Here is a 24715-nt window from a genome sequence, read left to right as displayed (position 1 = left end):
ACGTCATCTTTCTCACCGAGACATGACTGACCCCCCTGATCCCAGACCATACCGTTAAACCAGCGGAGTTCTTCACAGTTCACCGCAGGGACAGAACGAGTGAGTCTGGTAAATCAAGAGGAGGTGGTGTGCGTCTAATGGTGAACAACAACTGGTGTGACAACAGGAACGTTCAGTCTCTCAGAAACTACTGTTCCCCTGACCTGGAGCTCCTGACCATCCAGTGCCATCCTTTCTACCTGCCCCGTGAGTTTACCTCGGTCATCATCAGCGCCGTTTACATCCCACCTCAGGCAAACACGGACACTACCCTCACCGAGCTACATGAGGATATCTCCACCTATCCGGCTAACCAGCCTGATGCAGCCCTCATCGTGGCCGGGGACTTTAACAATGCCAACCTGAGGAAGGTGATACCGGAGTTTAAACAGCACATCAACTGTCCCGGCTGAAGCAGGAGTCTCCTGCAGTCAGAGAAGTGACACTGTGGACTGATCAGTCATAAGCTGCTCTGAGGGGTGCACTGGATTCAGCGGACTGGGAGATGTTCCAGCGCAGTTCGGGCGGTGACATCAAACGAGTTCACAGAAGCAGTTGTGGGATTTATTAGGAAAATGGTGGAAGACACAACACCAATAGCCACCATCAGAACTTTTCCAAATCAGAAGCCGTGGGTGGATAAAACCGTCCGCGACGCGCTGAGGGCCCGCACTGCTGCCTCCAACTCTGGACTCGTCTCTGGAAACATGACACCATACAGGGCAGCCACCTACGCTGTCCGGAGAACGGTGAACGAGGCTAAACGCAGCTACGCCAAGAGACTGGAGCTGCAGATGGAGGGGAGCAACACCAGGGCGGTGTGACAGGGACTACGCACTATCACGGACTACAGAGTAACACACCCAACCACAATGAGAGCCGACGCTTCGCTGGCTGATGAGCTCAACAACTTCTTCGCACGCTTAGAAGAAGCTGTGCTCCCAGCCGGAGGAGAGGAGGCGCTCACTGTGACAGAGCTGGAGGTGAGGAGGATGTTTAGAAGGGTGAACACCAGGACGGCAGCGGGGCCCGACGGCATCAGCGGTCGAGTCCTCAAAGCCTGCGCTGAACAGCTTGCACCGGTGTTTACAACGATATTCAACCTCTCCCTCTCACAGTGTGTAATTCCCACCTGCTTTAAGAAGTCTGTTGTGGTCCCTGTCCCAAAGACAACCAAGCCCAGTAACTGCGGTCCAGCAACGGGAGTGCAGAGAAGGTAGGTTTACACCTTAAAAGGATAAATGGTCATTGTTTAAGCTTCATGTGTGCTATTAAGTGCAGACTGATGTTTGGGGCAAAGAAACATAATTTTTTCGAGAAAGGGAAGGGCCACAAGTTGGAGTCTTCCAGTGCTGAATTTAATCTTAGTACAACTCAGGATGGGCCTCCCACTGATTATAGAGTAGACTACGATAGTGAGTTTGAATGCTTTACGAGTGGTGGATTTACTAATGACAGTGGAACTCACGTAGGTAACACTACTGCTAAATGCAATGTCACATGCGTTTTATCTTGGTTTCCACACGCAAATATGAAACCAATATTTATCAGGACACCTGTGTGGTTTGAAAATCCGGTTCCTTTGGATCAAAAATGTGAAAATATAGAGATGACAATTCCGACTCTGTACCTTTTTGGGGATCAGACACACCCAGTAGCTGAGAGTTACTGGATGTGTGGAGATGATGTTTTGTTAAACGTGTTACCCAACAGGTGGATAGGTCTTTGTGCACTTGTGAGGATGAAGACATCGGTTGTGTTAGTGCAGGGGTCTCCAACCTTTTTCCCTCTGAGAGCTACTTTCACAAAATAAAAATGGCCGAGAGCTACTTGTGTTTTGTAACATTTATTATCATCGCTCATTTTGAACAAACAAACTCAATAAGCCTTCTTTTCCTGAACATTTACAATATGTTACTGTCCACATCTCACATTCTGCATTAAAACATCACAAAAATAAAGAACAAAAATTGCATTCACAATAAAAGTTCAGTTCAATATTGAGCAGTGAAGTTGTGTGTGTGAGTGTGTGTGTGTGTGTGTGTGTGTGTGAATGTGTTCAGAAGTTCAGCCTTTTTAGCTAGTGAGATGACTGACACTGCAAGGAGTCAACTAGAGAGGTGAATGCTGGATTGTATCCACTTAAGTTCACTCTTATGGAGTCATTTAAATGTTCATCAGTCAGTCTCGTTCTGAGCTTTGATTTCAGGACATTCATTTCAGAAAAAGCGGACTCACAGAGGTATCTAGACCCAAACAAAGCAAACATTTTCAGAGCTGCTTGGTGAAGATTTTCATAATCATCTGACTCTACCAAGCTCCAGAAATGCTGTGAATGCTGCTGAGACTTTAACTGCACATTGTTTTGAAGGTTTATAACCTCCATTTCCATTTCCTCAGGATCGACACAGAAAAGTTCAGCCATCTGTCCTGAAATCTCACTTATGTCCACATTCATGAAAGGGTTGGCCATAAATGTCACACAGGGCTCAAGTTTCTCAAAGTCACTGAATCTGTCAGCAAACTCCTGTCCAAGCCTTGATAACAGGTCACAATACTTGGACACATTTAAAACGCTGGCTGCACCTGTGTGACTGTCCAGCATCTTTGAGATAGAGGGGGAGTGCTGAAATCTTCTGCTTTTCACTTGCTGAATGTACAATGACAGTTTTGCACTGAACGCCTTGACAGCCCTGCTCATGTTGTCGCCATCGTAAACTCCTTCTCACTGGCCTAAGAAAGCCAGACCTGTACAGCTTTTATTGACGCTGTAAGGTTGTCTGTCAAGTTGCCTCTGCACTCAACGCCACGCAATAGGATGGCGCAACAACCAATCAGAGCGTCGTCCCACCAACAGAGCAAGCTGGTAAATTAAACTTTTACCGTACCCGGTGAGCAAAACTCCAAAAACGTCCTTTTTTTCCAAGAAAAACTTAAGTGCAGTTATCTGTTCGTCTCGCAAAGAAAAATTTATATTTAAATCTTCTAGAGTCGCTGCCAAAGCCAACTCGAAAGCCTGTTGGCTGGGCGCAGCCATTGTTTACCTCTCTCTGGAACTACACACTGGAACGTAGCACCTCTGTCGTCACTAGGTAGCCCGGCCTCCGACCCCGCTCCTCACGATTTGATTGGCCTGATTTAGTTTCGATTTTCAGCCTCGCAAAACGACCACAAGTGACTAGACTAGCCCGGGAGCAAATTCAATTTGCGGTCGCTGGTCAGTGGTGATGTGAGAATCTCACATCACCACTGACTCATCAAGATTTGCCGAGAGACCAATTAAGTTTTCAAATTAATGTATGATTCATTGGCTCTTTGGCGAGCTACTTGGAAAGGGGCGGCGAGCTACTGGTAGCTCGCGAGCGACGTGTTGGAGACCCCTGTGTTAGTGTATGACAAAGTAAACGAGTTGCTAGGATTAGATGTGGAAAAAGGGAGAGTTAAAAGATCTAGTGGTAACTACATCATGGATAAGCACGTTTACTTGGATGCAATGGGGCAGCCAGAGGGATTCCTTTTGAGTTCAAAGCACGCAGGGAGATCGCAGCTGGATTTGAGTCTATTTTGCCGTGGATCACAATTAACAAAAATGTGGATTGGATTAACTACATACACTACAACCAACAGAGAATTCTTAACTACACGAGTGAAGGGGTTGCAGCCTTTGGAGAACAACTACATGAGACAAGTAGGATGGCTTGGCAGAACAGACAAGCTTTAGATTACAAAGATTACATTTGTACGAGGTGATGAGTTTTTTTCTTAGGTTAGATTATTTCTTTATTAAATCACTGATAAGTGATTTCAGGGGGGATTATGTGGAAGAGCACATAATTGACATTGCTTGAAGTATGGGAGAGAGTATGGGAGGCACATGTTGTGTCTTCACGACAGGCGTCAGATAGAGATTAGGTTTGGGCCACATACACACAGAATGATGGAGAAAAGTATAAGAGGTGGTAACAAACTGAGATCATTGGGAATTTCCGTACATGCTGAAATGTACATGTCCCGGTGACGGTCCGTTCAATAAATTCCCCATCAGAGGGTGAACTGACGAGTCCGACTCATTTTTCTCCACAACATCAGCCATTCTACCTGCTGAGGGAATTTACAGTTGTTATGATCGCCGCGGTATTCCCCGGAACTCCAACAACAACAACAACAACAACAACAACAGGAGTGAGGCACTGAATGAACTTGTTATAATAGGCTTTGTTCTTAGACATTATGTATTCATAAGCCCTATTCGGACGGGACTAGTTCAATGGGGGGACGTATGGTAATGTTGGTTAACCAGACGACGCCAGGGAGAAGAAATTACCAATTCGGACGGGACAAGAAATCCCTGTAATATTCATCTAACATGGGAGGAGTTGTTGGTTACGCACAACCGTCACATCCTGGATGCTATGCACGTCTTCATTTCACTTCCGTAAACCCCATCTGTAAACAGACATGGCGCCGACCATGCGTGCTTGCAAGCAGCGCTTCATCCACAACCTCCATGTTTGCAAACAGACACACCTAATTGTTTCTCTCTTTAAAAGGATGTGACGACATATTCCGTACTTATTACCGAAGGTCGCATTCGCACGGGATTAGTATTACCTATGGTAGATACTCCGGACCGTTTCACAGGAGGTAGAATTCTCGGCAAAGTTTACCGACATACTCCGCTATCTTTACTGACATGGCGCGTTCGGACGGGACTAGATTTCCCGGTTATTATTACTTTACCCCAGGTCCCCCCATTAAACTAGTCCCGTCCGAATAGGGCTTAATTCTGTATTTTACTGAATAATCTATGTTTCTAGTTTGTACTTTTCCACTCTGCTCATACAAACGCAATGTATGTCCAAGACTTTAAGATGACATAGCGGGATAAAATAACTGGGTCAGATAGGTCTGGTATATTAGATACACGCCTAAAACAACACTCACATGTTGTTTATCTCATCCAAAGAACATGACGAGGACGGTGGATGGCCTGCTCATGTCACTAACAACTGGCCAATTATACTCAGTAGAGTGTAAGTCCAGCCTCTGTGAGATAAAGGTGAAAAGAAATATGAAATGTCTCCGGATATCGGACCTCGGTCTGACAGATTTCCTGAGAGAGCTCTGTCACTCTGAGTCCAGCGCTGCTATACTTTACCTGTGACCACTAATAAATACTTTGTTTAACTTGAGATTTCTCCAGCTTGTTCTTGGGCTTCCAATGGAAGAATCAGGCTAACAATTTGGTGCCGTGACCCAGATTGGCTGACTCTGACACCGTGTCCTATGGAGGACAGCCGGAGCTGATTGGAGGAGACCCTTTTTCAGACAATTCAAGGTGCCTAAAGCACAAGGTGAGCACAAAAACTCTTGTATGAGCATATGTGAAATTTCTGCATATTGGTCATGCTAAATTGTCTGAATAAGGATGTCCTCTGATTACTAAATCAAAGGACAAAATTACTGTCTGTTTGTTTTACTGAATGGTCACATGTAAAGTATAAACACATAGTCTCACATGGGGATAGAAATTTAGTGGTTTTTTTTTTTCTCTTGTATTAATCTAGTTCAATTTGGACAAATAAAAGACGTAAAATTTATAATATAAATGAATGAATAACCCTTGAGGATTGTCTTCTAAATTGGATAAAATAGTTTTTGAATTTGTACATAATCCGCAATGGCGATGCCACAACAGGTGTGAATTTGTAGAATAATCCGCGATAGCGATGCCACGACAGGTTTGAATTTGTAAAATAATCCACGATAGCGATGCCACAACAGGTGTGAATTTGTAAAATAATCCACTATAGCGATGCCACAACAGGTTTAAATTTGTAAAATAATCCACTATAGCGATGCCACAACAGGTGTGAATTTGTAGAATAATCCGCGAAGGCGATGATCTGAGATTGCTATCTCAGAATTCTCTAAAAGGGAAACTGAGAGCCCGAAAGAAATAACAAGGTCCAATGTGTGCCCAAGATGGTGCGTTGGTTTATCCACAGATTGAGTCAAATTAAAAGTTGCCAACAGGCTTTTGAAGTCAGTGACGAATTGGTCAGATGGGCAAAAAACATGAACATTAAAATCCCCACAGATCAGCAGCTTGTCATATTTTGGGAGAATGTTAGCCAGAAACTCAGAGAACTCCTGAATAAAGCCCTTATTATATTTCGGAGGGCGATAGACAACTGCACACAACACAGGACATGCGAACTCCACCGCAAACAATTGCAGTGCGTACGTACCTGTGGGAAGAAGCCGACATTTAAAATTGTCATTGAACACTACAGCAAGTACCCCCCCTTGACCCGACACTCTCAGGGAGCTGAAGAAAGAACAGCTGGGTGGGAGGAGCTGAGAGAAACGCGCTGTTTTCACCTGGTTTAAGCCAGGTTTCAGTCAACAGGAGGAAATCCAAGGAATGCGAAGTAAAAAAAGTAATTTAGGATAAAAGTCTTATTTGCGACGGATCTGGTGTTGATGAGAGCCATGCAAACGAAACGCTGATCCGTCTGTTGGGAGGCCCGGTTAACCGGTCGGAGATTCTCCAGTGCGCGGGCCCATCTGCGGATCCTCACGGGTCGGCGGCAGGGAGATGGGTACCTGGCCTCCGGCACGGCCGGTAGCAGCCATCGGTAGGAGTAATCCACAGAGCCTCGGATGTGGTAGCCGGCGCAATCACAGGAGAGACCAAACAGCGGATGGCGAGCGTTGGACGTGGAGGACAAAGCCAGGTGGGCTTTGCATATTAAGGCTCTAGCATGGTTGCCGCGTCTGTCACGCCGGTGTCGCACCGTGACGTCAAAATGACGTTTCAGGCATGGCGCTTCCCTTGAAAAGACGGCGCAGCGCGTTGTCGTGCACCAGTCGATTTTTGTAACTTGGCGGCGCCGAGAACAACGAACCGGATGGACCGATGTGAGACCAGGCTCAGTGAGGAGGTGCGTTTGTACAGACAGCTGTACGAAACTGCAGTGAAACAGCACAGGGAGCACGTAAACTCCCCAAACTGGTGCACAGAGATTGGGAGAACTTTGGGGAAAGAGGGAGAGTTCTGTAAGAATGTGTGGAAGAAGCTACGGGACAGATATGTGAAGGCAAAGAATAGGGCAGAGACTCTGTTGATGCCGGGGGCTTCAAACCTTCACCTCTATTAACTGAATTAAAAACTTAAAATGATCCGAAAACTGCAGCAGTATCATTAATTACAGTATTCTTGCTTTTGACAGCGGCATTGTTTTCTTCTCCACTTTCGTGGTTGTAGAGTAGCGGTAACCTTAACGTAGCAGCGCCACCTCTGTGACGGAGAAAATTGCAACTACTGGCGCAACGACTTGCGCCACTATACATGGCGGGCACGAAATCGTGACGTCATCAACACCGCTCACGCTAGCAGACGCGGCAACCATGCTAGAGCCTTTACTCCACCTCTCTTTCCACGTCTTCTGCGATGGCTGTTGTGTGGCAACCGACCAGGTAGACGCCATAGGTAAGAGGGTACAGACGCCAGAACAGGTGGCGGTGGCTATGTCTGATCGTTAATGTTCTGGATCGGTATTATGTCCACCGAATCACGGATTTTTAAGAGACTCAGGCGATCATACACCAGTAGTGATGACACTTTGTGAGATAAAAGCGATAAAAACAATACACAGAAAAGGTAGCAGAGGTATTGTGGTTGTATTCATTTTGGAATGCAGTAGTTACATGGATATGGGGATATTGCGAGCAGGTGTCTTCAAGAGGGTGAGCAGGTAGTCATTTTTTTTGTTGACTGTCACCTTTTGCCTTTAAGTTGCTGTGATTATCTTTACATTGTTAATTAATAATTTTGTACACATTGTGTTAAGTTGATTTTTTGCTAAGAAAGCACTAAAACATATTTTTGGATCTTTGGAATTTTTCTATCAGTACATCATTCGAAGGAATGGCCCTTCTTCAGCATCTCAGTGACTTTTAGTTTTAGAACTTCTTCAGCTCCGCTGCAATACCAAATATACAGGGGGTCCTTCCTGCCAGCTGCAATAACTGTTCATAATGAAAACTTATGTAAATATTAATAAGATAAAATGAAAAAACAAAGAAGAAATAAAATGCAGTGCAGAAATACTCCCTTGCATGGCAGCAACATATTCAATCTACTTGCATGTATCTACTGTGCACTCTATTTTTAATGCTGGTACTTGGTTTTGAAATGTGCAGGTTTTGAATGAACAGCAAACTTTGGTCTTTCAATGAAGACAGTAAATGTTTTGATTAAGTATTAAAGCTAAACATGCACAATAGACAAAAAAAACAATTAAAGGTTGGCATTTAGTTGTGTTTGCTGACTAAGTACCACCTACAGTGCGATGTTGAAGGTATTCAGTGTCTGCAACAACAAGTCTCAAATCCATTTTTCTGTGCATTGTGTGGTTCACAGCATAATGCTGCCCAAAGGAGAGTAATGCACCTTCCTGCCAGTGGAGATTTGAGAGGACTTTGCCCAGTTAGCCATCTTCTGTATACAGTGTGCATGGAAGCGTTCCAATCTGTACATGATATGTGTTTTCCTTTTTGTACTATATCTCATACAAAGCGACTTGCAATTAGGCTGCTGGGGAAAAAACAAAACAAAACATCATACCTGCACTGGTAGCCACCTCCAGTGGTCTGCCCTCTGCAGGAGGAACAGGGTGGAGTGGAGCAGGTTGGAGCTCCAGGCAGGGTAGACGAAGACATCTCAGGAACCCGCTGAGTCTCTGTCCCTCTTACTGCTTCCTCTCTACCTCCTGTGACTAACCCCCCCCCTCCCCCTCCTCCTCCTTCTCCTCCCAGGGGCTTGTGGATGCAACATTGCCCTGAGAACTCCCGGCATATCTTCTCGACTGCCTCGCGAACCACCTGATCCTTAAACTGGGGAGATGAAGAGGAGAAGATGATGTTTTTGGTGAGTTAAGTGTTTGCAGCAGAAAAGTCTTGTGGATTCAGGTTTTCATTTATGAAACAGAAAGAGACCTAGCTGCTACAAGCTAACGCGGTAAGTCATATTGCGGCACTGCCTGTAACCTTGTTTGTGTTCTGTGGAACTTCTCACTCATCTTGGATTAATATCACTGAATTTCTTTTTACTCTAAAAGCAGAAGGTGAGGCAGAGCTTTCAGTTATCAGGCCCCTCAGTGAAAGCCAGTTCAATGTCCAGGAAGCAGACACCCTCTCTACCTAACTGCAAATTAACCCCACACCATGAAGTGACAGAGAGACGAAAACCGCTGAATGTCAGTGTCATTTAGAAGCCTGTCTAAAGAGAAAACAGGATTAGATTCACTCATTTTTTGGATTTTTTTGGATCTTTTCGTCTTGACGCATTCGAGGGGAAAACTTGGCACCTAGATGAATCAGTACCTCCTGGAGGACATTGAGAACAGTATTAGCCAAGCGGCTAGAAGGACCCACCGCAAAACACTGCGGCCTAACTAGCTACGCTCCTTGACGAAGCCTGCAGCGACTGGCTGGCCGCCCCGGGGCTGACAGCTGGCCAGGGGGACTCACCGCCTAACCACCGCGGTCTAGTTAGCAGCTAGGCAAGCGGCTAACAAAATGCCTCCCATCGCTAGCCTCTCACCCGTCTGCCAAAATTGCATCAACTTGCTGCAAAAAGTAGCTTCCCTGGGAGAAACGATATCCACACTTCGCGAAATTAATGAGGGTGAGGAATTCTTGAGAGCGGTGGAAGCCTCGCTCAACATCATAACGAACTGTACTTCTGAAACAGCTCCAAGTACGAAACCCCTATTAGCTGGAGACAACATGATTTCGGACCACTTTCGGACTACGGACCCCAAAAAGCGAACAGCTTGAGGACACCATCCCATTGAACCCGTAAGAGGAACGACAAACATGCCCTAGTGCCCCCCCAAATCGTCAACGGCTATCGAGCACCCCTGCCCTGCGGTTGAACAGCGAATCTGAGTTCCCACTGCCACAAATCCCAACGCCCCCGATCAGAAGACAGAAGAAACCGAAACCCAGACGATTATCAGCGAACATGAGACTGCAATTGATCAAGCAAGCTGCCGTGCACAGCTTACAGACTACCCCTGGAAACAGCCCACTGCCCCCAACACAGGAAACGCCGAAACAAGCCAGCAACACCGTCCATCATGCCGCGAACAGCACATCACAACAGCCCCTCAACACGGAACGAGGAGGAAATCTACCAGACTCAATCACATTCGCGCCTGTGCCCCCGAAAAACCATTACTCGGGGATGAAAATGTAAGTCATATATCCTTACCAGACACTATCACATACTCCTATGAAGGAACGACAATCTCAGAAATTAAAAATTACGGCAATCCTTGCAAAATACCCAGAAATTCGGACAGTAATCATACATTGACGTCAACAATGACGTCAATGTATGAATACATTACTTATTGAAGCAAAACTCAGTTTTCATCACCAAGATGAAAAGATTGACAAGACAACTGGCCATGAGTAACTATCATTGCGTATTCTCTGGTACCTTCCCACCACTGCGGGCCGGTTCAGAGAAATTCAGCCGGCTTTTTCGTACATGCCAATGGTTAGAAAAATTTGCATTACAAAATGGGCAGGGATATGTTGACAATTTTGACTCATTTTGGCAACGACCGGTGTTTTTCTCGTATGACTCAAACATAAATAGTCGAGGAAAAGAAGCGCTGGCCACGAATATTCTCCGATATCTAAAACAATGACTTCATACATGGCAAGGTTGCCCCGGCGCTACCAGCATGGGGACAAAGCAAACTGAACAGCAAAAGACTTCATTATCCAACTCAAGAAGTGAACAACCAGCTGCCCCTGCTGGAATTAAAGACATTTGAAACTCGGCGATATCACACAAGTACTTCGATAGCGACTTTAAAACAAAGACAATACAAATTATTTCAAACAGCCAACCATGCCCAAATTATCTGGAATCAAAACAACAAACCCAAGGGATTATTTGGTGGTCACCTCAACATTAGAAGCCTGCTCCCCAAAAAGGAGCAAATTGAAATGCTATTGACAGAATCCAACCTAGACTTTTTAGGATTAACTGAAACATGGTTAACGCCAGTAACACCATCAGAACTGGTTTCCATCCCTGGTTTTAACATCTTTAGAAGAGACCGCAATTCCAGAGTTGGAGGTGTGATATTATTTCTACGTGACAACTTGATCTGCACACCAATCAATCCACCACAATGCACAATTAAATGTGTAGGAGTGCAAGTAAGACTCTCACACGAAATGAACATTAATATTTTAACCCTCTACCGCCCACCAAACTATAAGGACACCTTTTACAGCCAGATGTCCCAACTTATTAAGGAAATTAGTGGTAAGGAAACTATAATCCTAGGTGATTTCAACCTAAACTGGCTAGACAAAGCAAAGCGCAGTAAACTAAAAACTGCCTCCACTAAACTAGGATTCACACAATTGATTGAAAAGCCCTCAAGAATTACTAAGTCCTCGCAGACACTGATTGACCTAGTCCTTACCAACAAACCCGACCGAATTGTAAAAACATAATAATCTGATTATTGGGCTGTCAGATCACATTCTAACACTAGTGAACAGAAAACTTTCCAAAACCCGATATAAAAATACCAAGCAGAGCACCACTAAAAAATGCTTCGTCCCGAAGAGAGCACTGCAGGAAATAGACGAGGACATTAAACACGCAAAATGGGCAGACATTGAACACAGCGATTGTAACGGGACCAGCGACGCCATCCTCACGACCATTTCTGAGCTTGTGATGTGCCGTGCGCAAAAGAGCGCACCCAAACGTAAACTAAAAAAGCTGCCATGGTTTAACGATGCGTTACTAACGATTATGAAGCAAAGGGACACCGCGCTAAAAAAATACCTAAAAAGCAAGAATAACACCGATAGACTCATTTTCAAAGAATTACGAAACAAAACCACTAGACTTTTTAGGTACACCAAGACAAACTATTTCTTATAACTTATATGCGAAACAAAAACTGACAGGCAGAGAATCATCTAGAACACCCATCCACGTTAAAATTGAAGATACAGTTTTTACAGACAATGTAGAAGTGGCAAAAGCATTCCATGTCCATTTCATCAATATAACATCAATGCCAGAAATCTACAACCCACGTGAGCTGAGACATATCACAGAGCTGTCCCACTCACCCCCACTCATCCTTAGTTCGATTAATCATGCCGCCACTCTGAAAATTCTGTTCTCACTCTCAAACTCAAAAGCAAAAGACATCTATGGGATAGACACCGTCCTCCTAAAACGGAATCAACATAGCCTTGTGACCCCTATTAGGCAACTTATAAATTCGTCACTCACTGAAGGGGTATTCCCCAACAACCTAAAAATAGGCGTAATTACCCCAATCCACAAGGGTGGATGTGCACTCGATATTAACAACTATCGACCCATTACTATCCTCCCGGCACTCTCTAAAACAATCGAAAAAGCGGTAGCACAACAACTAATTTATCACCGAGAATCACAAAATCTGCTGCACCCCGCTCAATTTGGGTTCCGTCCCGCACACTCGAAACAGCCTGCTGCTCTTTAATAGAACACCAAAAAATGAGCCTTGGCCAGGGAGGCGTCATGGGTGCGGTCTTCCTGGACCTAAGAAAGGCATTCGACATGTGTTCTCTTTTTTTTTTTTTTTTTTTTTTTTTTAACAATATCTTTATTGAATTTTCTTTGTAAAAAAAGACATACAAAAACAAAAAACAACGGACAAGAGTGTCAAATAATGCAGAAGTGTACCAACATACATCGTCAGGTCCAATTTCATGCTGTGCACATTTGGTCCGTACAACAGTACCAACAGAGTGAAACAGAAACATGGCGGTCGCAGAGCTTCCTCTATGAAGGCACATAATCATGAGTCCACAGAAGATATATTATCATAGTGTATAGTCCAGGGGGTCAGGGGAAGAAAGAACTGGGTCATGCAGAAGTTGCTATACCGTTCCAGGCCCGTCCATCAGATGTGACAAGTCGTTGTCCTTCATATAATTGATGAAGCGACCTCAAACATTATAAAATACCTCCTGTCTGTCTTTGAGTGTAAGAGATTTTTTCCAGAGGTAAACAAGAAGTTAGTTCCCTAAACCACACAGCGATAGCGGGTTTACCAAAGTTTTTTCCATGATAAGGCTACTGTCCTTTTTGCTTGTAAAGAACACATATTTATAAACATTTTTTCATGGCGCTTAATCCTATGTCCCTCTGGGTAAAGACCCAGCAGAAAGAGCCTAGGTTCCAGGTCCAGTCTAATTGAGAGAATCTGTTGTACAGTCAGTCTAACCTCCTCCCAGAACTCCCCCATTCTTGGAAATAAAGTATATAAATAAAGTAAAGTTCAAATATGCAATGAAATAAGGTGCCCTTATCTACCCCACATCTATTGGAGGTGTCTGGAATATTCAAATTAAATTTGTTTAATTTTTCTGGAGTAATATACACCCTCATTAGCCAATTATATTGTAGGAGTCTTAGGCGAGTATTACACGTCCCTGTGTGGGCTGCTTTACATGCGTTACGCCAATGTTCCAGTGATAGTTCCCCCTGTAGATCTGATTTCCATGCATTAAATTTAGAATCAGCAGAATCGGGGGAAAAGTCCCTCAGTAAGTTATAAAATACAGAGATGATGCCCTTTCCAAAAGGATTTTTGTAAACAATTTTTCCAGAATGGATAATGGAGAGCAAGACATATAATGGGTATGGTTTGTTTTGATAAAGCACCTTAGCTGAAGATATTTTAAAACAAATTTGCGAGGGATGTTGTATTTTCCAATTAACTCCTCAAAGGTTAAAATATTCCCATTGTTACCATAAATATGTTTTACTTGTTTTACCCCTCTATCTGCCCACAATTTGAAACCTGCATCAGCTCTCCCTGGTCTGAAGGAGCTGTTGCCCCAGATTGGGCTGAAGTAAGGGGGGGGGGGGGGGGGGGGGGGGGGGGGGGGGTCTTTTAAGTACTTACTGACTTCTTTCCACACTCCAATCATGTTTTTCACTATAGGATTAGAACATGATCTTTTGAGTTTTTTAGGTTCATCTGAGTATAGATAACTGTGAAATGGGAGATTTAGGGAGCTCGATTCAATATCCCTCCATGACAGTGATCCATCTGTGGTGAAGTAGAACATAAACATTCTTAGCTGTACTGCCCAAAAGTACCACCGCAAATTAGGGCACTGTAACCCTCCTCTGTCGTATGGAAGGTATAACAAAGACAGACGAAGCCTAGGGCGTTTATTATTCCATAGAAAGTTATTGAAATTTTTTTCCAATCTGGGGAAGAAGTTTGGAGGAGGCAGCAGAGGGATGTTCTGAAATAAATATAAAAGATTGGGGAGAATGTTCATTTTAAGTATATTAATTCTTCCAATCAGAGAAATAGGAAGACCGGACACATCCCACGCAAGATTTGGAAATATGTGCCAACATAGGGCTGTAGTTAGCTTCTACTAAGTTTTCCAGTTTAGGAACAATTTGAATACCTAGGTAAGTAAAGGAGTCCACTGTTCTAAAATGGCGAACATAAGTGGGTGGATCCGACCTCTCCTTCGAGTTTAGAAGCATTATGGAGAATTTTGAATTGTTGATTTTATAGGAACAGGATGACATCATCAGCGTAAAGAGCTATACGATGTTCAAGATCTCCGATACCTATACCTGTAATTCCACTATGTTCTCTCACAGCAATGGCAAACGGCTCGATTGCAATTATAAAAAGGGGGACAGTGGGCAACCCTGTCTACATCCTCTTTTAATTTTTATCGGTTTCGAAATATTGTTGTTTGTGATCATTTCTGCTTGGACGTGGGAGGGACCGCTGGCAAGCTGCTGCCGCGCCTCCCTGCTGTTTTCGCTATTTTTATTTTTAAGTCTAGTTTTAACGTTGGATTTTAAACACATCTGCTAGAACCCGCTTGCTTGAGAAAGTCCAGAGTGCGGGACCTAGCACTCTGCAACACCGAATCAGCAGTAGACAGTCTCTACCTGTTTGCTGCTACTGCCTCGCCACTCGTTAGCCAGCAGCTAGCTAGACCGGTACAGGGCTCACCTGTACGGGACTCCTGTGGCTCCTCTCTGCACTCTGTGGCTGGATAAATCTGTACTGGTGTGCTCCTCGAAGCACACCGGTTCGGGCCGTCCGTTGCCACCCTGCCGGCTCTCCTGGGAGCCCGCCTGCTCCTGTGGATTGCTGTCAGTGCGGGGGACGCCGCCTCCCTGTAACACCGACGGTGTCCACCTGCCGGCCGGCTAGCCTGCTGCTAATCCCCAACGCCGCCCCCCGTTTCTAGCGAAGCTACAACCAGCACGACCCACTCCTCTGCCTCCACTGCGCTGGCTCTGTGGCTTCAACATCCACTGTTGGATTACGTTGCTGCCGATCTCACACCATGTGGATTTTTAATCTGCTCCTCTGGATTGGGCTGTGCTTGACTCTCGCGAGCGCATCTCCGCCGCTCCGTTACTCGGCAGCGGAGATGTTACATCTCTGGACCTTCTCAAGGACCCCCCCACCCCAGCTTGTATCCCATCACTACATTCTCAAACGAACAAGATACATCCACCGAGGCTCTGGACAGAACTTTCACTACACTCAACACAACAGCAATACAAACATCCACTCCTTCTGGTCCACTAGGCTCTGCCCCCTTCCCAGCACTGTACGCGTTGCCACGGCGGCCACAGAGTACACGATGAGTAGCCCCGCCCGCCGCCAAAATCACTGTGTATTGTTCCCGCTGCTCAAAGCAACCAATTACATACCACTCACCTGTCTGAAATTCTGTCTGTTGAATATCAGATCCCTCAGTAGCAAGGCTCTGTTGATCGCCGACTTTATTGCTGACCACAACCTAGACATTCTATGCCTCACTGAGACCTGGCAACAACCACATGACTTCTCCCATCTCAACGCCGCTGTCCCGCCTGGTTTTTCTTTTATTAGTAAAGCCCGTGCTACTGGAAGGGGGGGTGGTCTCGCTCTCCTTCACCGTGATAACATCAAAGTCACTGCTGTCACAATCCCCCATAACTCCTCTTTTCAATGTTTAGCTATAAAACTCACAGGCCCCAAACCCACTATCATTGTGACTATCTACAGACCACCAAAACCCTCTGCTGTCTTCCTCACTGAATTCTCATCACTATTAACATCTGTGTGTGCAATGTCCCCCACTGTTATCCTCCTCGGCGATTTCAATATCCACATTGACAACCCATCTAGTATCTTTGCTAAAGATTTCCCATCACTCCTGGACTGTCTTGCTATTACACAACATGTCAACCTCCCAACCCATAACAAAGGTCATATACTGGACTTAATCTGCTGTACTGACATCACCCCTCACTGACCTTAATGTCACTGATTTCCCCATTTCCGACCACAAAGATGTACTTTTTGACATTCACACCCAACTACACAAAGCCAAAGAACAACGGACCATCTTCTTCAGAAACATCAAACACATCGATACCACACATCTCTCCACCCTGATCAGCTCCTACCCCAGCCCTCACCCAGCATCCTCCCCGGCTGACCTGGTGACTCACTATAACAACTAGTGTTGCACCGATACCATTTTTTGGCCCCGATACGGATACCTGGCTGTGCAGTATCGGCCGATACCGATAACATACCGATACCACTCTGTTTAAAAAAAAAAAAAATAAATAAAAAAAATAAAAATTATAAATATATATATATATATATAATTTTTTTTTTATTTCAAACAGAGTGGTATCGGTATATATATATATATATATGAAGAGCTGCATACTACTTGGATACTACTGTGTTGCTTTTGAGCTTTGCTGACGCTGTGACGCTTTGCGGTAAGACGTGTTGCATCACTTCCTGTTACCTTGCTTGTGCACTGTGGAATTTCTTGCTCCGCTTGGACTACTGATAATCACTTTATTTCGATCTATAACTTACACAATTTTGCATAGTTAAACTCTATAGCTTACCGTTCTGTTCTAACACACTCCTACAGATCTTTAATCTTTATTCTCACTTTTTAGCGGTGTGTCTGGTTCTCTAGCGTAGCATGGCTACCGGTTCTCTTCCTCCTTCTCCTGCTTTCACCTGCTCCGTGTGTCAGATGTTTAGTTACTCCTCTGCCTCCTTTAGCGATAATGGTACATGTAACAAATGTAGTCTTTTTGTAGTTTTGGAGGCGAGGTTATCTGAATTGGAAGCTCGGCTCTGCACTGTTGAAAATCAACCGATAGCGAGCCAGGTCCCTTTAGCCAGTGCGGAGCCACCTAGCGTAGCTAGCTCAATTAGCCTCCCCCTAGCAGAACCTGAGCAGCCAGGATTACATCGTGGCTGGGTGACTGTCAGGAAGAGGCATAGCTCTAAAGTCAAGCCCGTTGTTCACCATCGACCTGTCCACGCTTCTAACAGATTTTCCCCACTCAGCGACACACCCGCTGAGGACAAAATCCTGGTAATTGGCAGCTCTATAGTCAGAAACGTGGCATTAGAGGCACCAGCGGCCATAGTCAAATGCATTCCAGGGGCCAGAGCGGGCGACATAGAATCCTATTTAAAACTGCTGGCTAAGGATAAACGTAAATATGGTAAAATAGTTAATGACACCCGGTTACGCCAATCGGAGGTCACTAAATTGAATGTTGCATCGGTGTGTGATTTTGCCAAAACAATGTCGGACTCCGTAGTTTTCTCTGGACCCCTGCCAAATCTGACCAGTGATGACATGTTTAGCCGCATTTCGTCCTACAATCGCTGGTTGTCTAGCTGGTGTCCAGCAAACAACGTGGGCTACATAGATAATTGGCAATCTTTCTGGAGAAAACCTGGTCTGATGAGGAGAGACGGCATCCATCCCACTTTGGAAGGAGCAGCTCTCATTTCTAGAAATATGGATGAATTTATTTGCCACCCTAAAACATGACAACCCAGGGTTCAGACCAGGATGCAGAGTTGTAGTCTTACACACTTCTCTGCAGCTTCCCACCTACTGCTACCCACCCAATCAATTAACACAAAAGGAGCAAATCCTCTTGTGCAAAAAGAAATTATTAAAACAAAAACTTTAACTGAACAAAAACATCAAACTATTAAATGTGGTTTGCTGAATATCAGATCTCTCCTTTCCAAGTCTCTGTTAGTGAATGAATTGATTTGTGATCATCATATTGATATATTTTGTCTTACAGAAACCTGGCTGCAGCAGGAGGATCATGTTAGCATCATGTTAGCATCATGTTAGCATTAATGAAGCAACTCCCTCTGACTGTTTAAATGTTCACGTTCCTCGAACCACAGGCAGAGGAGGAGGAGTGGCAGCTATTTTCAGATCAGGGTTACTCATCAGTCCCAGACCCAAGATTAGTTTGAGCTCTTTTGAATCTCTGATTCTCAGTTTTTCCCACGCAAAGTGGAAATCCCAGAAACCTCTTGTGTTTGTTGTTGTGTATCGTCCACCTGGCCCTTATTCTGAGTTTCTGTCTGAATTCTCAGAGTTTTTATCCCAGTTAGTGCTGAGTACAGATAAAGTCATTGTAGTGGGTGACTTTAATATTCATGTAGATGTTGAAAATGACAGCCTGAATATGAACTTTAATTCTATATTGGACTCTATTGGATTTTCTCAGAGTGTTCACAGACCGACTCACTGCCTTAATCACACCCTTGATCTTGTGCTGACTTATGGCATTGAGAGTGAACAGTTAACAGTGTTCCCTCATAACCCTGTCTTATCTGACCATTTTCTGATAACCTTTGAGTTTACATTACTTGACTATACAGTTTCTGAGAAGAAATTTACGTATAGAAGGTGTCTATCAGAGGATGCTGTAACCAGATTTAAAGAATTAATTCCATCATCCTTTTCTTCACTGCCATGTGCAGATATGACAGAAGACGACTACCTAAACTTTACTCCAGCAGCACTTGACTCTCTTGTTGACAGCACTATAGTTTCAATGCGTACAGCACTGGACAATGTTGCCCCTCTGAAAAGGAAGGTAATCAGTCAGAAGAGGCTGGCTCCTTGGTATAATTCACAGCTGCGTGCTTTAAAGCAGACTGCAAGAAAGCTGGAGAGACAGTGGCGTTCCTCTAATTTAGAAGAGTCTCAGTTAGTCTGGAAAGATAGTTTAATAATGTATAAGAAAGCCCTTCGTAAAGCTAGAACTGCTTATTATTCATCATTGATAGAAGAGAATAAGAACAATCCCAGGTTTCTCTTCAGCACTGTAGCCAGTCTGACTAAGAGTCCGAGCTCTGCTGAGCCAGTTTTTCCTTTAACTCTCAGCAGTGATGATTTCATGAGCTTCTTTATTAATAAAATTGTTTCTATCAGAGAGAAGATTGATGGAGTCCTTCCCACTATTATTAGTGATGTATCATCAAGTACAGCAGCTTTAGAAGTATCTTTAGAACCTGATTTGTATTTAGACGGCTTCTGTCCAGTTGATCTCTCTGAACTAACAACAGCAATAGTCTCTTCTAAACCATCAACTTGTGTTTTAGACCCAATCCCAACCAGACTGTTCAAGGAGGTTTTCCCATTAATTGACACTTCCATATTGGATTTGATCAATCTGTCTTTGTTGACAGGATATGTACCTCAGACTTTTAAGGTTGCTGTAATTAAACCTTTACTTAAAAAACCTACTCTTGATTCAGAAGTGTTGGCTCATTATAGACCTATATCCAATCTCCCTTTTATGTCTAAAGTTCTTGAAAAAATAGTTGCAGCTCAGCTTTGTGATCATTTACACAGAAATAATCTGTTTGAAGAGTTTCAGTCAGGATTCAGAGTGCATCATAGCACAGAAACTGCACTGCTGAAAGTTACCAATGATCTCCTCTTAGCCTCTGATAGCGGACTTGTGTCTGTGCTTGTCCTGTTGGATCTCAGTGCTGCATTTGATACGGTCGATCACAGTATCTTATTACACAGACTTGAACATGTTATTGGGATTAAAGGAACTGCATTAGGCTGGTTTAAGTCATATTTATCTGATAGATTTCAGTTTGTTCTTGTAAATGAAGAATCTTCCTCACACACCAGAGTAAGTCATGGAGTTCCCCAGGGTTCTGTGCTTGGACCGATTCTTTTTACTTTATACATGCTTCCATTAGGTAACATTATTAGACAGCATGGCATAAATTTCCATTGCTATGCTGATGATACTCAGCTGTACTTATCTATAAAACCAGATGAACCCAATAGGTTGGTCAGACTACAAGCATGTCTTAAAGACATAAAGACCTGGATGACTCAGAACTGTCTGCTTCTAAATTCAGACAAAACTGAAGTCGTTATCTTTGGACCTGAGCGTTTCAGGGAGAAATTGTCTAGCTATATAGTTACTCTAGATGGTATTTCCTTGGCTTCTAGTTCTACAGTGAGGAACCTTGGAGTTATTTTTGACCAGAACTTATCATTTGACTCGCATATAAAACAGGTTTCTAGGACTGCCTTCTTTCACCTTCGTAATATTGTTAAAATCAGGAACATCTTGTCTCAGAGTGATGCAGAAAAACTAATTCATGCATTTGTTACTTCAAGATTGGACTACTGTAATTCTTTATTATTGGGGTGTCCCACATATTCTCTGAAAAGCCTTCAGTTGATCCAAAATGCTGCAGCCAGAGTTTTGACGAGAACTAACAGGAGAGATCATATTTCTCCAGTTTTAGCTTCTCTTCATTGGCTCCCTGTTAAATTCAGAATAGAATTTAAGATTCTTCTCCTTACATATAAAGCTCTTAATGACCGAGCTCCATCATATCTTAAAGATCTCATTGTAAGATATTTTCCTAACAGAGCACTTCGTTCCCAAACTGCAGGTTTACTTGAGGTTCCCAGAGTTTCTAAAAGTAGAATGGGAGGCAGAGCCTTCAGTTATCAGGCCCCTCTATTGTGGAATAAGCTGCCAGTAAATGTCCGGGAAGCAGACACCCTTTCCACTTTTAAGACCAGGCTTAAAACTTTCCTTTTTTATAAAGCTTATAGTTAGGGATGGCTCAGGTGATCCTGAAACATCCCATAGTTAAGCTGCTATAGGCCTAGACTGCTGGGGGGCCTCATCTGTCACACCTTTCCTCACTTTACTCTCTTTATGTATATGTGATATTATTATGGTCATTAACTCGTGTTTCCCTGTTCCAACAGATATCCTTTGAATGGTGTTACAGTGCCGCCGCCGCTGCGGCCCCCCCTTTCTGTCTTCTCAAACCCCAGCTGGTGGAGGCGGATGGCCACCCTTCCTGAGTCTGGTTCTGCCAGAGGTGGGGGGCTCCGATCTAATGGAGAGAGAGAAGGATTGGGAATGCAGGCTTCCTTGGTCGCGACACACACACACAGGCTAACCCTTAACACAGCACACGGAATGAAAACCCACCACAAGTCAGGCTAGTTTCACTAGCTTTAAGGCACGCTTTAAACACAGCACACGGAATGAAAACCCACTACAAGTCAGGCTAGCTTCACTAGCTTTAAGGCACCCTTTAAACACAGCACACGGAATGAAAACCCACTACAAGTCAGGCTAGTTTCACTGGCTTTAAGGCACGCTTTAAACACAGCACACGGAATGAAAACCCACCACAAGTCAGGCTAGCTTCACTAGCTTTAAGGCACGCTTTAAACAGCACACAGAGTCAACACACCACAAAACACGTGGCTAACCTGCAGCATATGGCGCCCGTTTAACCACAGACCCGTCACTCCTCCCCACGCAACCCCACCAATCAATACCACATAACAATAGGCCGACCTATACATAAACACTAAAACACGAAGTTAAAAGGAGAGGAATACTTAACTCGCCCACTTGGCGAGACCCTCCCCCGGGGTCTGAGCTTGTGCCGCCGTCCAACTCCCCGGGGCTTTGCTGGACGGCGAAGACGGTAACTAGCTGTCAGCTGGTAGTGCGCTGTCAAGACCGCACAGGGAGCGATGGCAGCCCAGCACTCTCTATCGTGGACCCTGTTTTGACTACAGGAAGCACCCAGCCTCCCCTCCTCACACTCGCGCTGCAAACTCCCCCTGGCTAGCTGTCTTCGTCGCCGGCAGCTCTAGATGACTGCCAACGGCACCCTCCCCAGCTCACAGAGTGCCGTGTCGCCGGACGTCTTGCTCCTCACACATAGAAAAAGCTGCACCGGCATTGGTTAAGAGCGGCTATTGGCCCGCTCTCATTGGTCTGGAGCAGGCCAATAGCGATAGCTGCACAGTGATCACAACACAGTGTAGCGAGTGTCGGGAGACGTTTCAAGTGTCATACAAGTATCGGAAATGGTATCGCTGCCCTATTTGTTGGTACTCACCGATACCGATACCGCCATTTTAGTGCCGATCAGGGCCCCGCCTGATACTGGTATCGGTATCGGTGCAACACTAATAACAACTGCCTCTCCTTTTCTCTCACCACCCTGGCCCCCCTGAAAAAACGCTCAGTCTCATTTACCCACACTGCTCCCTGGTTCACCCCTGAGCTTCGCCAGCTTGAAGCCACTGGCCGTCGATTGGAGCGACTTTACAAAAGGACTGGACTCACTGCACACAGCCAAATGTACTCAGACCACCTCCATCACTACAAGGATGCCCTCACCACTGCCAAATCTTCATACTACTCCAACCTCATCAACACTGGTACAGGAAACAACAGAGTCCTCTTCTCAACTGTCAGCCGCTTGCTCCAACCGCCTAAAACCCTCCCTCCTAACATCTCCAACGATCAGTGTACGGCCTTCTTGGACTTCTTCAACTCCAAAATCAACACTATTCACCAACAGCTGGCCTCATCCTGCACCTCCCCAAAAGATCCATCCTGGATGATCACCACTGGACAACCTCTCATCAGCTCTCTCTCTGACTTCACCCCAGCATCAGAACACACCATCTCGGAATACATCAATAAAGCCAAAACCACCACCTGTCAGCTTGATCCTCTTCCCACCTCGCTTGTCAAAGCCTGTCTGCCGAACATTTCTCCCATGATCACCAACATAATTAACTCCTCCCTCACCACTGGTATTGTACTCCCCACTCTCAAACTGGCTGCCATCACACCCATCCTGAAAAAACCTGGTGCTGACCCAGCTGTCCTCAACCACTACCGGCCCATCGCCAACCTCCCCTTCATCTCAAGACACTTGAAAGGGTGGTTGCAGCACAACTACAGTCCCACCTCGACACAAACAACCTCCACGAACCCTTCCAATCTGGCTTCCGTCCAGAACACAGCACTGAAACAGCCCTGGTCAAAATCACCAACGACCTCCTCCATGCAGCTGACTCCGGACTACTCACCATTCTCATCCTCCTCGACTTCAGTGCAGCGTTCGACACCATCTCCCACTCTCTGCTCCTAAACCGCCTGGCTGGCATTGGGATCACTGGTGCTGCACTCTCCTGGTTCACATCATACCTCACTGACCGCCAACAATTCGTGCAACTAAGGAACCACAAGTCTGGGTGTTTTGGTGTTTCACTGGGTGTCCCTCAGGGGTCAGTCTTGGGTCCACTTCTGTTCATCATCTACCTTCTCCCCCTGGGCACACTCCTCCGTCACCATGGGGTCCATTTTCACTGTTACGCTGACGACACACAGGTCTACATCTCCTCCAAACCCACCGCTGCCATCCCTCCCCCCTCCCCTCCCTCATCTGCCTTGAAGACATCCGGAGCTGGATGAGCAGGAACTTCCTTAAACTTAACAGCAACAAAACCGAGGCCCTGCTCATCGGCTCCAAATCCATCCTCACCAAATCACATCACAACCCAGTTCCACCCATCATCATCGACGGATTTCCTGTACCCTTTTCACCCCAAGTCAAGAGCCTCAGCGTTATTCTGGACAGCACCCTTTCATTTGCACCCCACATTCAAAATATCACCCGAACCGCATTCTTCCACCTCCGCAACATCTCCAGACTCCGCCCATCACTGACCCAATCCAGCACTGAAATCCTGGTTCATTCATTTGTCACATCCCGCATTGACTACTGCAATGCCCTGCTCACTGGACTCCCCACCAAACTCATTAACAGACTGCAAATCATCCAGAATTCAGCCGCCCGGATCATCACCGGTACCAAATCTTCGGACCACATCACCCCTGTTCGCATCCAACTTCACTGGTTCCCAGTACAATACCGCATTCACTACAAAAATCTTCTCCTCACCTATAAAGCTCTCCACAACCTAGCCCCCACCTACCTCAGCGACCTCCTTCACCAACACACTCCCTCCCGCACCCTCCGCTCAACCTCTGCTGGACTGCTAACCATCCCCACGTCACGCCTCAAGACCATGGGTGAGCCTTCAGCTGCTCAGCACCCAGGCTCTGGAACTCCTTCCCCCCACTCATAATACAGTCAGACTCCATCACATCATTCAAATCCCAACTTAAAACTCACCTATTCAAACTGGCATTCTCCCTATAACTGGACTCTGTGCACTTCTGTTTTATGTTGTCTCATGTTTTTATGCTTTTATTATTTTTTTAATGCTCTCAAATTTTAATGTAAGGTGACCTTGGGTGACCTGAAAGGCGCCTCGAAAAATAAAATGTATTATTATTATTATTATTATTATAAGAGATCATTGTACAGAAGTTTAACCCAATTGCAAAAACCCTCCC

The 24715-nt window shown here is 45.0% G+C and overlaps 1 protein-coding gene across 2 annotated transcripts in view; it reads right to left on the bottom strand.

The window, feature by feature from the left end:
• Positions 1–24715, bottom strand: part of nbr1b (NBR1 autophagy cargo receptor b) — a 288590-nt gene that overhangs the window by 157115 nt on the left and 106760 nt on the right. For both annotated transcript variants that reach the window (XM_075454950.1, XM_075454951.1), the window contains exon 7: positions 8672–8940. In XM_075454950.1, the coding sequence (XP_075311065.1) occupies positions 8672–8940 (269 nt within the window). The remainder of the gene's footprint in view (positions 1–8671; positions 8941–24715) is intronic.

Source organism: Odontesthes bonariensis, chromosome 21 (assembly GCF_027942865.1).
Source record: "Odontesthes bonariensis isolate fOdoBon6 chromosome 21, fOdoBon6.hap1, whole genome shotgun sequence".
Classification (NCBI taxonomy): domain Eukaryota; kingdom Metazoa; phylum Chordata; class Actinopteri; order Atheriniformes; family Atherinopsidae; genus Odontesthes; species Odontesthes bonariensis.
Note: the sequence above shows the minus strand (reverse complement) of the source record. Positions and strands in the feature narration are given on the sequence as shown.